This window comes from Pteropus vampyrus, unplaced genomic scaffold (genome assembly GCF_000151845.1).
Source record: "Pteropus vampyrus isolate Shadow unplaced genomic scaffold, Pvam_2.0 Scaffold1, whole genome shotgun sequence".
NCBI classification, from domain to species: domain Eukaryota; kingdom Metazoa; phylum Chordata; class Mammalia; order Chiroptera; family Pteropodidae; genus Pteropus; species Pteropus vampyrus.
Window position 1 is genome coordinate 16,117,079 of NW_011888782.1, and position 14,425 is coordinate 16,131,503.

Consider the following 14,425-nt stretch of genomic DNA (forward strand, 5'->3'; position numbering starts at 1 on the left):
TTGCTTTTTTTTTTTTTAGGTAAAATCTGTAAAAACTGGGTCAGTTTTTTGGACAGTGTGCTGCTGCTTGTCATATTTCTATATGGTAAGATGTTATGTTTGAAACTACATAAGGTCTAACAAGTCTATTTGGCAGTTAAACCAGTTTCTCTTCTCATTTAGGGCTAGTTCTCCACTTTGTTTCTCTTGAAATCTTTAGGATCTTAATTTTATTTAATGTATAATCTTTTATTGCTACCATTCTCTTCCCTCTCCCCATCCCCAGGGCCTGTATGGATGTTTGCTTTAATGGGAAGGGCTAATGCTCAATCTCTCAAATATAATATTGGCAGCAAGTGAAACAAAAAATTTTTCTTTTTAAATGTACAACTTTACCTAAGTTATGGTCACATCCTCTAGGTTAACCGGTAAATTGCCTGTATAATTTTTTCAACAGATTACTTAAGCTTGATGTTCAGTATTACCTCTTCACTCTCCTGTCTTTGTTTTCCATACCACAGCCTGTATACTAGTCTTGTGCTGAAAATTTATGATAATCTTAGGTACCTTTTCTTTAAAAAACAAACAAACAAAAACGTCATGGAAGTTAAGCATCCGAATTAGCTGTGTTCCTTTTAAAAAATTAAAGCCTCGGGCATATTCTGTACATTTGTAATAGCAAACTCATTCTCTTTCAAGTTTAAACTTAAATTTTGGGTATAACCAAAAGTCCTTCAGTTAGAACTGTGCTCAGTATAACATTGTTTTTGGTCATGTGACTGAAGCAGTAAACTGATGCTCTCATATGCATTCTAAACTGAAGGCAGTCCCTTATAAGTGGTTCTGAAATATTTTAGACAAGAGCAGCATTGTTAAAATATATATGTTAACATATAATCTCTTAGGGTGACTACTGGTTTACTTCTAATTATTAGAGCACATCCAAGAACTTTGATTTTGACAAGACCTTACTGCCTCTTATTGAATGTACTTAAAAAACTAATAAATTCTGTTGAAAATAAACATCTTTACAATCTTTATTTATTAGACCACAACATACTCAGTTATTCTGATTAAATAGACTTATTCTAACTTTGCAATACAGGCTAAACATTAAAATGGGATCTTGATTTGTATGGGAAATAATTTATACCTAGGGTAGCACCTTTATTCTGAGGATCTCAAAGCATATTCAGATCATCTGAGTATTCCTTTTAGTTGAATTGTTGACCGATACTAATGGTCATTGTTTTTTTTTCTTAGTGAAATTTCTTGCGATGTATTTATCATCAAAAATGGGGGAAGTAATAGCTGTTTTTTCTTTTAAAAACTTATGATCTGTATCCTAAAAGTCCTTATCTTTGTGACAGTCTTTTTACTTTCAATTCACAAATTATAATGTTCTCAACGTTCTTGTTAAGTTTAATTTAATTTTGACTATTTCTCCATTGAATGTAGAAAAGCATATTGGATTTATAGAACTGTATTATTTTAATTTATCAATAAAAATAATGCGAAATAGGTTATTTGTAGGTTATATAAATCCATTTTTTAAGCATCTCAAAATTGCTAAAAATTCTAGTGCTTATAATTGCTTATATGTTTAGATTGTCATGACAAATAAAACTTATCTGTTTTAAAAAACAAACATATAAATTATTTAACTTAGCATTTCTTTACCCATAGGTATCTGCTTGGGGTGGTTATGTGTTTATTATCAACTTAATTCCACTGCATGTATTTGTATTATTACTGATGCAGAGATACAGCAAAAGAGTCTACATAGGTAAGTGATTTGACTTTTGAAATATGTCGACTTCTAAGAGATATTTCACAGACATTAGTTTCATTGAACAGACATTTTTATTAGGCTAGTATTATTCATGAGAAGGTAAAATAATTTTATATTTATTTTGCTTTTTGTTTCAATAAGGAGAGTTAAGCATTTTTACCTAAGTTTGTTTTTACCAACTTCTCCTTGATGAGTTTTTGTTGTTATAGAAATTAGTCTAGATTTCATATTTGTCAGCCATTTTTTTTTTAATTTGGAGGAACAGGCATTTCTATCATGAAAATTATTCACATATACATACTATTCAAATTCACCTTACCCACTGTAAGAGATTCGAGCATCCTCAGAGTAAACAGTTTAAACTTTTGAAAGTTTCAGTGTGATAGACAACAGACTGCATTTGTTTGTTTGGGCTGCCATAACAAAATACCATGGGCTAGGTAGCTAATAAAACAGAAATTTATTTCTCACTTTCTGGATGAAAAGTCCAAGATTGAGGCATCAGAATAGTCAGGTTCTTATGAGGGCTCTCTTTCTGGTACAGAGCTGATTCCTTGCTAGTCCTCACATGGTAGAAGGGATTTGCCAGCTGTCTGGGGTTTCTTAATAAGCCCTGGAGCCCTCATGACCTAATCAACTCCCAAAGGTCACTTCCTGATACCATCATCTTAGGGTATTAGGTTTTCAACATATGAATAGGGGTGGGGAGCACAAACATTCAGACCATAGCATAGTCTCTGCAAAATCTTTTCTCTACAAAATCTTTATTTTCACTACAAGTTTTAAAACACATCTTTCAAATTCGATGGATAGCACGTGTCTCAAACCTTAGAGCTCATTTTCTATGATACAGACAGAAAACTCTTATGGATTGAGTTAATCAGAGAGAAGTTGTGATCAGAAAGCAGTTTCTTAGTAAAATAATACAATTCCATTAAAATAACATTACTAGAAAACAGTAACACAAAGATGTAAAGCTTCTTTACTTGATTAAAAAACATAGTTTGGCAGTTTCTCAGAAACTTAATCACAGAGTTACCATGTGATCTGTCAATTCTGCTACTAGATACATACCCAAGATGAATAAAACTATATTCATACAGAAGCTTGTACACAGATGTTCAGAGCAACATTCATTATTCATAATAGCCAAAAAACAAAGACAACTCAAATGTCCATCAACTGATCAATGGATATATCCATGCAATGGAATATTATTCGGCCATAAAAAGGAATGAAGTAGTAATACATGGTACATCGTGAGCCTTGAAAACCTTATACTAAGTAAAATAAACGAGACACAAAAGGCCATATGTTATAGGATTCTTTTTGTATGAGAGGTCCAGAATAGGCAAATCCAGAGAGACAAAGTAGATTTAGTGGTTGTCAAGGGTTTGGGGAGTGGAGTGACTGCTAATGGGTATCGGGTTTCTTTTGGGGGATGAGGAAATGTTCTATAAAAAGATAGTGGTGGTAGTTATACAACTTTGTGAACATAATAAAAACCATTCAATGGTATATTTTAAAAGGGTGAATATTATAGAGTATGAATTATACCAATTAAAAATTCATAGCTTATTAATTATATTTATAGCCATTTCAGTATACCTTATAACAATCACCACTGAAATATATAGTGCTTATGTATAATAATATATCTGGTTCTTTTTATACACCATAAACTGAACTTTACATGTATTTAACTCATTTAATCTTCACAACCACACTGTGAGATATTGTTACTATCTTCATTTTACAGATGAGGAAACGAGAAGACATAATAACTTGCTAAAGATCTTGTAGCTAGTAATAGAGCTGAAGCCCTGAACTTAGATATTTTGGCTCCACAGACTATGATGCTAAAAATCACTGTAACTGTGCCTAGCACATAAGTAAATACCTTACTGTTGGAATACATCAACCTATGAGGTCTTACTACCCTGAAAACATTATAGAGAGTCACTGGGATTTAGAAAGGAGAATACTAGATTAAACTATAATTTTCAACTCTTTTGTTCAGGAAATAAGGAAAAAAAGCTTTTAAGTTAAATGGTCATAGGAGAGGAACTAAGATTTTTGTTAATTTTTAAAATTTGGAGTCGCAGAAATTTAATCGTCAAAGGAGAATAGAGTGGGAGAAGATTGACTTTTGTGAAACACCCATGAATCAGGAAGAGGGAGAAGAGCCAAAGGAGAAGTCAGAAGTAGCCAGATAAGTAACATTGTTAAAGAGGTCAAATGGAAGTGAACATAATACAGTTTAAAACACAGGCAGTGTGTGGCTCCCCTTGAGTGTTAGCACTAAGACCTAGGAGGATGAGAATTGAGTAAAGAAAGACCTTATGTTTGATGAATAGGAATTTTGTTTTCAAGTGTTTGTATATACAGGTTGTATATTTCTGATTTTAGCACATAACATCCTTTGTAGTTACCCTTCCCCATGAGCAGAAATATTTAGATAAAGAAAAAAGGATTGATAAATGGCACACTCATAATTATAACCAAAAGTTTGATTGGGTTCTAAGTATCAAATTAAGTGAAGTAAAAATGAGTTATTCAAAATAATTATGAAAAAATTATTTCCATTAGAGTAAAATTTTGTTTACATGTAGAAAAGTAGGCGTATGGTAGTTAATGTGGCTCTATAAGGTAGGAGTGGCATGGGAGTGGGGGATAGGGTGTAAGGAAAGCTGAAATGTAAGGAGGTGAGAAAAGCCTATCTACTTGATGAAATTTGTGTGTGTGGGAATTTTATAAAGTTAAATTATTTTGTGAAGATATATTTTGGACTTGTGAATTTTGCTGTATTGGGAAATAAATTTTAAAAGTTGTTACAAGTAGGATTCTGATGTTTACATAAGAAGAAAAGAACATGAAGTCTTGTTTTACACTTAGGACTATTTTGCAGGTGTCATATAATACTAATGGGATGTAAAATGATTTTAACCTAATTTGATAAAAGTTTATCACACTTTATATCATAAAATTATTAAAAATACAAAGACATGTTTAGGGATATTCAGTGTGGTGTAACTTGTAATTGTGAAAATAGCTGAAATGTCCAATAGGGAAATTATAATTTATAATACACTTAAATTGTAATGTTATATCATGAAATACTATAGTTCAATTAAATAGAATTTTTTAATACTTGATACAGGAAAATGTTAATAAAAAGCAGACAGCAAGAATTACTGGTCATTTTTCTTCATATTTTTCTCTGCTTTCTAAATTTTCTACAATGAGCATGTATTCATAATGAATGAAACTTGCTTTTTCATTTATAGAAACATGAATTTTACTTCCTATGGTTTATAAGTGTCTCATTAACTAAATTAGAATAATAATTTAAGAAGGAATAAATTAATTTCTAGTATTGATTAATGATTTTTAAATGTTACTAAAAAAAATTTGTTTATGATATTGTCTGTGTTTTCTCTAGTGAGTTAATTTAGTAATAGAATTGCTTTTCCTATACCTAAAAGACATTTTTATGGTAATATTTGCTGGGAACCATCATTGAAAGAGGAGTGTTGTAGACACTTTAGTTTTGCGCAAATTATTCTAGGATTGTATAGCTTGTGAATAAAGAAAAGAATCCTATTGAGTGAATTAAAAGTAAAGCCATAAACTTTATGTATCATGTTTATACTTGGCAGCTATAAACGGAACATATATAATGCTAGATTAACTTAGACAACAGCAAACTTAAAAATTGCATGTAAAAATTCTGGGTTACAAAAGCTGGAAGTGCTAGAATTTATTTGGTCTAATTCTACCATATTATTTTTGAGGAAATTCAAACAAATTGGTTCCCTAGAGATTTAAGAGTTTAATAGATACTAAATTTTGTGCTAGCCATTAGGATGCTCAAATGATTAGAAGATGACCTTGTTCTAAGGAGCTTATATTATCAATGTAATCCATTATTACAATGTAATTATAGCGTGTGAACTAAATAGAAATAGAAAGGCGTTTGTGAAAATCAGTTTCAATTTTGAGTTTGAGGGAAATCTTATTATGCTTTCCAACTAACCACGTCCTTCTGAAAGTTTGGAGATAAATTTGACCTCTAGAGGAGATAACAGCATAGAAACAGACTTACAGAGGATTTGTAATGATATAACCATAAATGAGAGGTATCACATAAGGTATGCACTGCAGAGTATGTGCTGCAGAGCCAGATTAACCACATTCAATTCCTGGCCTAGTCACTTACTAATTTGGGGCAAATTACTTAATTTATGCCTTAATTATGTCCTTATGGATTAAATGGATATAGTAATTCCTACCTCGAAGACTTTTACTGGTAACTGACCTGTATATGAAAACTGCTTATAACACAAAGTGCTGTTTAAATGTTTGCCTCTGTTGACATTAAAGTTATGAGGGAAGACAGAAAGAGTTCCAGAAGCTGAGAAAGGAGATTGTTTATAACGACCGAGGGGAAAAACTCCATTGTGAGTCTAAAGATTATTCCTTTTTTTTTTAACTGAAAATTTTCACTTCTATTTGTGGTTCTGAGAAATGTAGTGGAGAAATAACACTAAAGTGTTATATAAAGTACAAAATAGCAACTAAAACACAACTTCTAATAGAGTGGTGTGCTTATTTTTATTTATGTTTTAAAGTTTAAGTTAATAAATGTATATAAGTGAAAAAATCAAATATTACTAAGATTTATAGGCAAAATTAGTAGCTTCTTTTTCTTCTTTTTCCTTAACTGCCTCACTCCCTGAATTCTCATCCCCAGAGAAAACCACTTTTATTTCTTTTAATTGTTTCTTCTGGTTTGGGGGGGGGGGGGGGGGGGGGGGGGGTGTGTGTGTGTGTGTGTGTGTGTTTTTAAAGGGTTCTCTTCCATATTGTGTATTGGGGGTGAGTCCCACACCATCAAACAGTTATGACATTGTCTAACCTTAATAGCATCAGATGCCACAGGTTAAAGGCCCAGTCCCACAAAACAAAACTGCCGTCACCTTCAGAGGCCAGTCTCAGGTCCAGGTTGTCACCTGTACTTCTGACAGAATGGCTGTAAATTAGAGATTCCTACAGCCCCTTCCTTGGATTCAATTAATTTACTAAAGCAGCTCACAGAACTCAGAGCAACATTTTACTTACTAGATTAGTAGTATATTATAAAAGGATGTAATTCAGGAACAGCCAGATGGGAGAGATGCATTAGCCACCATAAATTGTAATGCTTTGTCACAGAAGAAACTTATTAGCTTAGGAAACATCAGGAGCGTCTTGAAAACTTAAAATTTCAGTGGAACTTGAATCAGACCTTTCAGTGCCTTTTATAGAGCTGCTCATTTGTGCGCCTTAATTAAGGGCAGTGGCTCGTTTTTTTCTCTGTGTCAATCTGCATCCCTCCTCCCATGCACACCCTTAGATTGAACGAAAAAGTACTTTAAGAGTGAAAAGATGTTTGTTTAGGCTCTTATTAACAGATTACTGCTTGTCTCAAATCAAAGAGTCTTTTTTTTGGAGGTGTGGAGTTTGGTTAAAAATAAACAGTAATAGACCTTGTATATATCTTTCTAATGGTCATTTTTTTTTTTTCCCCCCTGTAATTCTAACAAATTGGAGGTATGATCTTCAGTAGGGAATGCCAGTAACTGTGCTTCCACAGGATGGCAGTGTGGTAACATTTTCATGATGTAATAAATGACAACATTGCTGGTGTGCATTACTTTAGAACTCAATACTTTGATGGAAAGCTTTATTCTTCTGGTTTAAACAGTAAGAAAAGTAGGTTAACGTGGATAGATAGAAAGTTGTAATAGATGTGGATAGTAGTTTGGTCAAGCTTTGTAGAGAGTTCATAGGAGGAAGAATTGGTGGGGAATTTACTGCCATGGGTTTATGCGGTTGAGGTTTTCTGAGAACAGTAGAGAATGGTACTGGTGTTGTTGATTACTTCTTCAGTGCTCATGTCTAGAAGAGGTGAATCTCTCCTTTCTTTAAGATTTTAAATGGCCAGGGCATTTTTTCACCAGTCTCACATGAACTTGATTCATTGAATTGTGGTTATTTGTGTACATCTCTGGTTTTTCCAAATTAGATATCTAACTCTTAGAGAATAGCGTTGCTCTTAATAGGATTTCATTTTAGAACGTCTTGACCATAATGGCTATGAAGTTAATACTTGAATAAATTAAAGAAGTAAGTTTTAAGCACAGTTAGGTGCTATAGTACGAAGCCTGGAGAAAAAAAGTTTTCATTTTGTAGTGTAGATTGTGTTTATTTTTAAGAATTGAGTGTTAATTCACTATTTCTTTTTACTTAGTGTATCTAACTCTAATTTTCTGAATTTTAAAACATGGCTGTAAATGAGATTTAAATTGATGTATACCTAATTTTCAGATTCAAGGAGAAGGGCAATATTGAGCAAGATGAGTTTGTGATATTTTATGTTACCTGGAAAGAAATCCTGAATTTTATTTAATGGAAATACTTATCTGTGTATTAGAGAGTGCTGTGAGATAGAACATATGTCCCCCCATGTAAACATCTAAGGATAAGTGATCCAAAAAACATGCAACAGGAAAGACGTGAATCTAGGTCTCTTTAAAAAAAATGATTATCTTTGGATTATTGCATATATCACATTTATCAGCAAATTAAAGGCCCCTTCCCACTTTTTCTTTGAGATTGAGTTTCTTTTTCTTGAATTCATCTCTGTCACTGTTATTAACTCGAACTCTAGTGCATCTCCTTCTGTATGAAGTGTTTTCTTCTTTTCTAATAACAATAAATGTCTTCGTGAAGTTGTATAAAACCACCGAATTGAGAATATTATCAGGTTTATTCTTCTCTTTTTGACTATTCCTAGAAATGAGCTTGAGCAACTCCCTGAGAAGAAATTTCATTAGTAGTTCCCTAGCAAAATGATTGCTGAAATTTTTACACTCTCAAGCACAGAATAGTTCCATTTGAAGAAGGAGAATATGAATGTGTGTCCCTGTGCCCACCATACCTTTTAGTGATTATTTCTGGGAAATGTGACTTAAAGGGAAGTAAATGGACCAGAGATTTTCACTTTTTACTGTATTTTTTTCTTTCTTTCTTTTTTTTAATAAAAACATTACCTCTGCAGTTAAGAACAAGCCAGTAATCCAGAAAAACATACAGATTTGTGTTTGCCTTGGACTGGGCTGGGAGAATGGGGAGCAAATGCTTAATAAGTATGGAGTTTTCTTTCTTTCTTGAAATGTTTTGGAACTAAAGAGAGATGGCGGTTTCACAACATTGTCAATGTACTAAATACCCCTGAATTGGTCACTTTAAAACAATTTTTTGTCTATTTCACCTCAGTTTTTTAAGTCTACTTTTTGGCTCAACATGCGCCATGTATCATATTTAATCCATATTCCATGACAGTATTATAATATTCAGTGTTCACTTGAGTTTATAATAAAGAGAAATTCAGTCTCAGATGATTGTGATATTTGGATGTAAGTGGGCTTAACTGTAATGAAAACATATAAATGACATAAGTTTTTTCTCAGGCATGACCTTTCTAGTTGTGCCTTTGTGTGTTCAGTATTTGTCTAGGGTTTGATTTCTCATTTCCAGGTGTTTAAAAGGCCTGTCAATCATATAATCTTAAGTTATATTTGTTAGGGGAACCTACAAATCTTGTCCAAACCCCTCATTCTGTAGTGAGGAAACAAACTTTTGTTGTTAAGTAGTTGTTTAAAATCAAATAATGACCTTGCTCTCATTTTTCTTATTCTGCCTCTATGACTATCAGGACATCTACAAAAGACTGATTTGTAAAAGAAACACACTAACATTAGAAAACTCATTGATTAAATATGCTGACAGTTGAAGTCACGCGACATAGAAATTCTTATCTACTTAACTTTTATTGTATTGTGTTCAAGTACCTCATTGAGGGTAATTTCATTCCAACATCAATATCTAGAAAGTACATTATTGGATAGATTACCTCTACAGTCTCCTAGACGACCAGTTTTCCATTAGCTTGAGGTCATTGTAAACTTTATTTATGCATATTAGTCCTTTCTATTATATTTACTTGAACTTCTTATCCTTTTCCTAACATCGTAATCATCTGAAAAGTCAGACAGTTTGGGAGGCAACTTAACATTTGAACCATTAGCCTATAATTTACCTTTAATATAGGTGGGTTTCTTTTAAAAGCAAATAAACATTCTTTCTCAACTAAGTTGGGTAAAGCGAAGTATGTGCTGTTTGCTGTCCTATGCAGTGTGTAGTATTTGGATATGTATACTCTAACAGTTCTCTTCCTACATATACTCCTAATCATTTTTTTCTAATGGAGTACTTTATTTGTCAACAACTAAGTATTGACTATGCTTCATAAAATGTGAATAAGTTTTATAAATGAAATAATTTTCACATTAACTTCAAATAAGTTTTATCTTCATTTCTAAATTTTTAATTACAGCAATTCCAAATACTAACTCTCTCTATTATCATCTAATAGTGGTCTGTAAACACCTGAATGCAAAATAAGTCTTATACAAATTGTAACCCCTCCCCAATTTGCCTATACATTTAGATTTAGGTTGATATATGTATATACACACACACACACACACATATTTTATTTATATATATATATATGTATGTATGTATGTATGTATGTATGTATGTATGTATGTATATACACTCAATGCCAAGAGCAAACAAGTTTTCTTTCTTAGACCCTAATAAATCCAGTAACTAGCCTGTTCTATAGCTTAACTTCTGTGTACTAAGTCCTTTTTTTCTTTAATCACAGAAAACATAGTGAATGAACTTTTTTATTTATTTTTTTTATTGTCAAGTACTGTGCAAAGAGTAGTAGGAGACTATAAAAAGGGTGTGAAACACTTAAGAGCTTTTGAGACAGTAGCAGCTATTAATGATAGGTATTCATTAGGTCATGCATACTTTGGATTAATGACAGGCATGATATTTTCTTATATATTACATAGCTTCTTGGGTTATGTCAATGATTATTTAATGATAGTTTGAAAAAAGTTTGATTCCATTTTGGGGAGAGGAAAGCAGCACCAGTCTCCTAAATTGTTTTAAATGATATTTTACAAAATAAAGTACTTAAAATAATTTTTTAAATTGGCAGAAAGAATTTTTATGATTTATAATGTATGATTACCCATAAAATAGTATCAAGTAGAACAGTCACTTCAAGATTCTATTCTTAAAATAAGCTCAGTTAAAATTTTGCTAAAAAGACATGAGTTATGTATATATTTATATTCAGAGTACTTAATATAGTAGTAAATTATCCTCGTTTCCTATTTTGTCTTTATAGCATATAGCACTTTCTACATTGTGGGTTTAATATTATCCATGCAGATACCCTTTGTGGGATTTCAGCCAATCAGAACAAGTGAACACATGGCAGCTGCAGGTATGAGAAGATATTTATTTTCCTTCTTCTGAAGTATTTATAAATGTGTGACTAGCCAATTTTTCAGAGGAATGAAGTGTTTTGTTTTGTTTTTTAATTTTAATCACATTGGTTCTAAAACATCACCACTGTAAATAAAAATTTCATAGTTTTATTGAGACTTTTTGCTATTGTGTTCCTAAAAGTACCTATCTTCTCAGACACTGCTGTTTTGAAAAGGCAGAACATCTGTTTTTGCAAAATTCATGTTACTTGTAAACACTAAATCATATTTGCTTTGTGTAAACAAATGTTAAACAGTAGTATATCTGTACACTGAGTTACTTTACCACTGAGTTTCCATTCAGCAAACTTAGATGGTACATTTCATTTTCATGTTCCTTACCTCTCACTAAAATATTGTTTCTATATCTACTTACTAGAATTAATGTCTTTTATATTGATTATAAAGCCATATAATTCTCCTTCATATAAGCAGACTACTTTACCATTATTAATTTGGGTCACAATTAACAAGATAATGGGAGATCTATGAATAAAACTTTATCAGAGATTCTCAACATGAGGTCCATGGCCCATAAAAAGACTATGGATAATTATTTTATTTGTAACATTTTATAAATATCAGTATATTTAACTTTCTGAGGTGATGTTCCATAGTTTTTATCATGAGATTTTCTGAGAATCTTGAAAACTCCTGCCCCTCCAAGTAAAGTTAGGAAGCCACAATTTACTGTGAGATACTTTTACTTATATTTCTAATGTCATAAAATTACTAAGTAGTAATGTGAGAAAGAAATATATCATCAGTTTTCAGTATACAATTATGTATGGCAGTGTCTATGTAGATACAAAATCGCCTGACTCTTTATGCATATGCATTATTAGAACTCCTAAAATCTAAATCATTGATAATACTTATTTAATCATTCTAAAATGAACTTATAAAAATAACCCTTATTACTAAATTTTTTTTTGAAAAAAAAAAGTCAGTATTCCCGATGGGTTAAGGTTCTTGTGTCTTTTTTTAGTTTTATACCTATTGCTTTTGTATTGTATTTTATACATTTTGACAATTAAATATTTTCACTGTTACTGTTTTAATTTTATCTTAACACTCACCCTTATATCTACTAATTTAGAATCTTATATAAGTGTGTAATTAATGTCACATTTCATTACTCAACTATAAACAGTAACTATCAGAATTCTTCTGATCTAAGTCATTTGTATCCTTCGGTAAATCTTAGGATTGTTTTTTAATAACATTTTTATTTTTTTACCCCCTAGAAAACATGTCACTAAAATATGGGACAAAGGGAAGAATTTAATGTGAATAGGCTCCAGTTATTGAAATGGGATTTTTCTTCCCTGATCCATGTATGGAGAGTCTGATCATTTCAAAAAAAATGTATAGCAATTTTTAGACATATTAATTGGTTAACTGTCATTTGATAAAGGAAATGTTGGTTAGATGAAATGGTTAGTCTTTGATATACATAGTACAGGATTTTCTAAGAATCTCTTCCAAATTAACATTTTTAAATGTCCTTTGAGAAGTGCTTTGTTGATTATTTATATGACCTTTTTCTTTAGGTGTTTTTGCATTACTACAAGCTTATGCATTCTTGCAGTATCTGAGAGATCGATTAACAAAACAAGAGTTCCAGACCCTTTTCTTTTTGGGTGTATCAGTAGCTGCAGGTGTTGTGTTCCTTAGTGTCATCTATTTGACTTATACAGGTGAGTGTCATCACTTGTAAGATGTGAATCCTGTCTCTAGATTATTCAGAAAGGTCATTCTTTTACAACTTTTGTACATGTTCCATTTATCTTAGAAGATCAAATACTGCAGTTGTATTCTTTACAAACAATATGAAAATGATAGTCACAGTTTCCAAAATCTGAATAGCACTGCAAATTGTGACTTTTTTCGTGAGTATATCTTAATTTTGCTGCTTCAGGATCTGCTGAATGCACTTTCAGTTATCTTTCTCTTGATAGATGAATAGTCCCACACTACATAAAACTCAAAGCTTCTGTTCTTAACCTACTCCATGTTTATCCTCTTGTGTGTGCATAAGTTCTCTCTTTCCTTTTAAACAGTTTACCAAATCAGTTTCAGTCCACTTCTGGATTCTAAGTTTCTTTCTGATCCTAACTTCACTAGTCCCTAGAACAAGTCAAACTCTTTCTAAAGGTATTCCATCTGTTCATATACCAGCCTAGGTCATAAAATTACAAAGAATTAATTGTTACGAGTAAAAGGCATAAATGTTTAAAATAATCTTCGTAATTTATCTGAATTTGGCATCCTGGCTTAGATCATTTAAATGACACCTCCTTTTAAAAATTATCCAATGCTATTTTACTATCTTAGCTTTATTACTAGTTAACTAGAAGTTTAAGGGAGAATTGGAAAACTTCCTACTATTTTATCTATCAGCTTGTCATGTTTCTCTGGAAATTTGTTTTTATTTGGTCTCCATGGAAATTTGTTTTTATTTGGTCATTAACCTTATTTTATCTGACTGCCAGCCCTGCGAAATATATTGTCACCTACAAAAACAACCCTGAAATTCTTTTAGTAGTAGGTTAAATTAATCCGTAATAATCAGTAAACATAAAACCAGTAAAACAAAAATAATAAAAGGCATATTAATTTCCTCTACATTTTTCCTTTCAAGGTTACATCGCACCATGGAGTGGCAGGTTTTATTCATTGTGGGACACTGGGTAAGTGCAATGAGTTATTTGCCCTCATATTAAAATATCCTTTTTCCTCTGTTCTTATATTGTCAGTATCTCTGTCAGTACTTTGGCAACATTTCTAAAGTATCTACTGTATACTAGTTTAGCAAATGTTGAATCCCTTTTATTCTTTGTTATAATGAATGCACCATTAGTATGATATGTAATATGACATGGACAACTTCTTTAGTTTTATTCGTCAAAACATTTTAGGAAACATTTGTACAACTTTAATGATCGATTTTTATTTTTACAAATGTATTCAAAGTTTCTATCAGTTAGTAATATTTAACTTTTAATCATTAAGGCTAGGTGCTATGTTATAAAGCCATATGCTGTAAATGTAAAGAAAAAAATTTGACTTTTTTCTAATGCCATGTTATCTTAAGTTTGATATTTTTAATGCATTAAATATACTAGGGAATGTGCGTGTTTTTAAGAGTGCTGTTATTAAATGAATTATTTTAAAAATTTGGTTTTAAATTAAACAA

The 14,425-nt window shown here is 31.6% G+C and overlaps 1 protein-coding gene across 1 annotated transcript in view; it reads left to right on the forward strand.

Annotated features, from left to right (window-relative positions):
* Positions 1 to 14,425, forward strand: part of STT3B (STT3B, catalytic subunit of the oligosaccharyltransferase complex) — a 90,680-nt gene that overhangs the window by 60,052 nt on the left and 16,203 nt on the right. Inside the window, exons 4-8 of the mRNA XM_011361012.2 lie at positions 20 to 85; positions 1,666 to 1,765; positions 11,085 to 11,183; positions 12,780 to 12,926; positions 13,871 to 13,919. Coding sequence (XP_011359314.1) covers positions 20 to 85; positions 1,666 to 1,765; positions 11,085 to 11,183; positions 12,780 to 12,926; positions 13,871 to 13,919 — 461 coding nt within the window. The remainder of the gene's footprint in view (positions 1 to 19; positions 86 to 1,665; positions 1,766 to 11,084; positions 11,184 to 12,779; positions 12,927 to 13,870; positions 13,920 to 14,425) is intronic.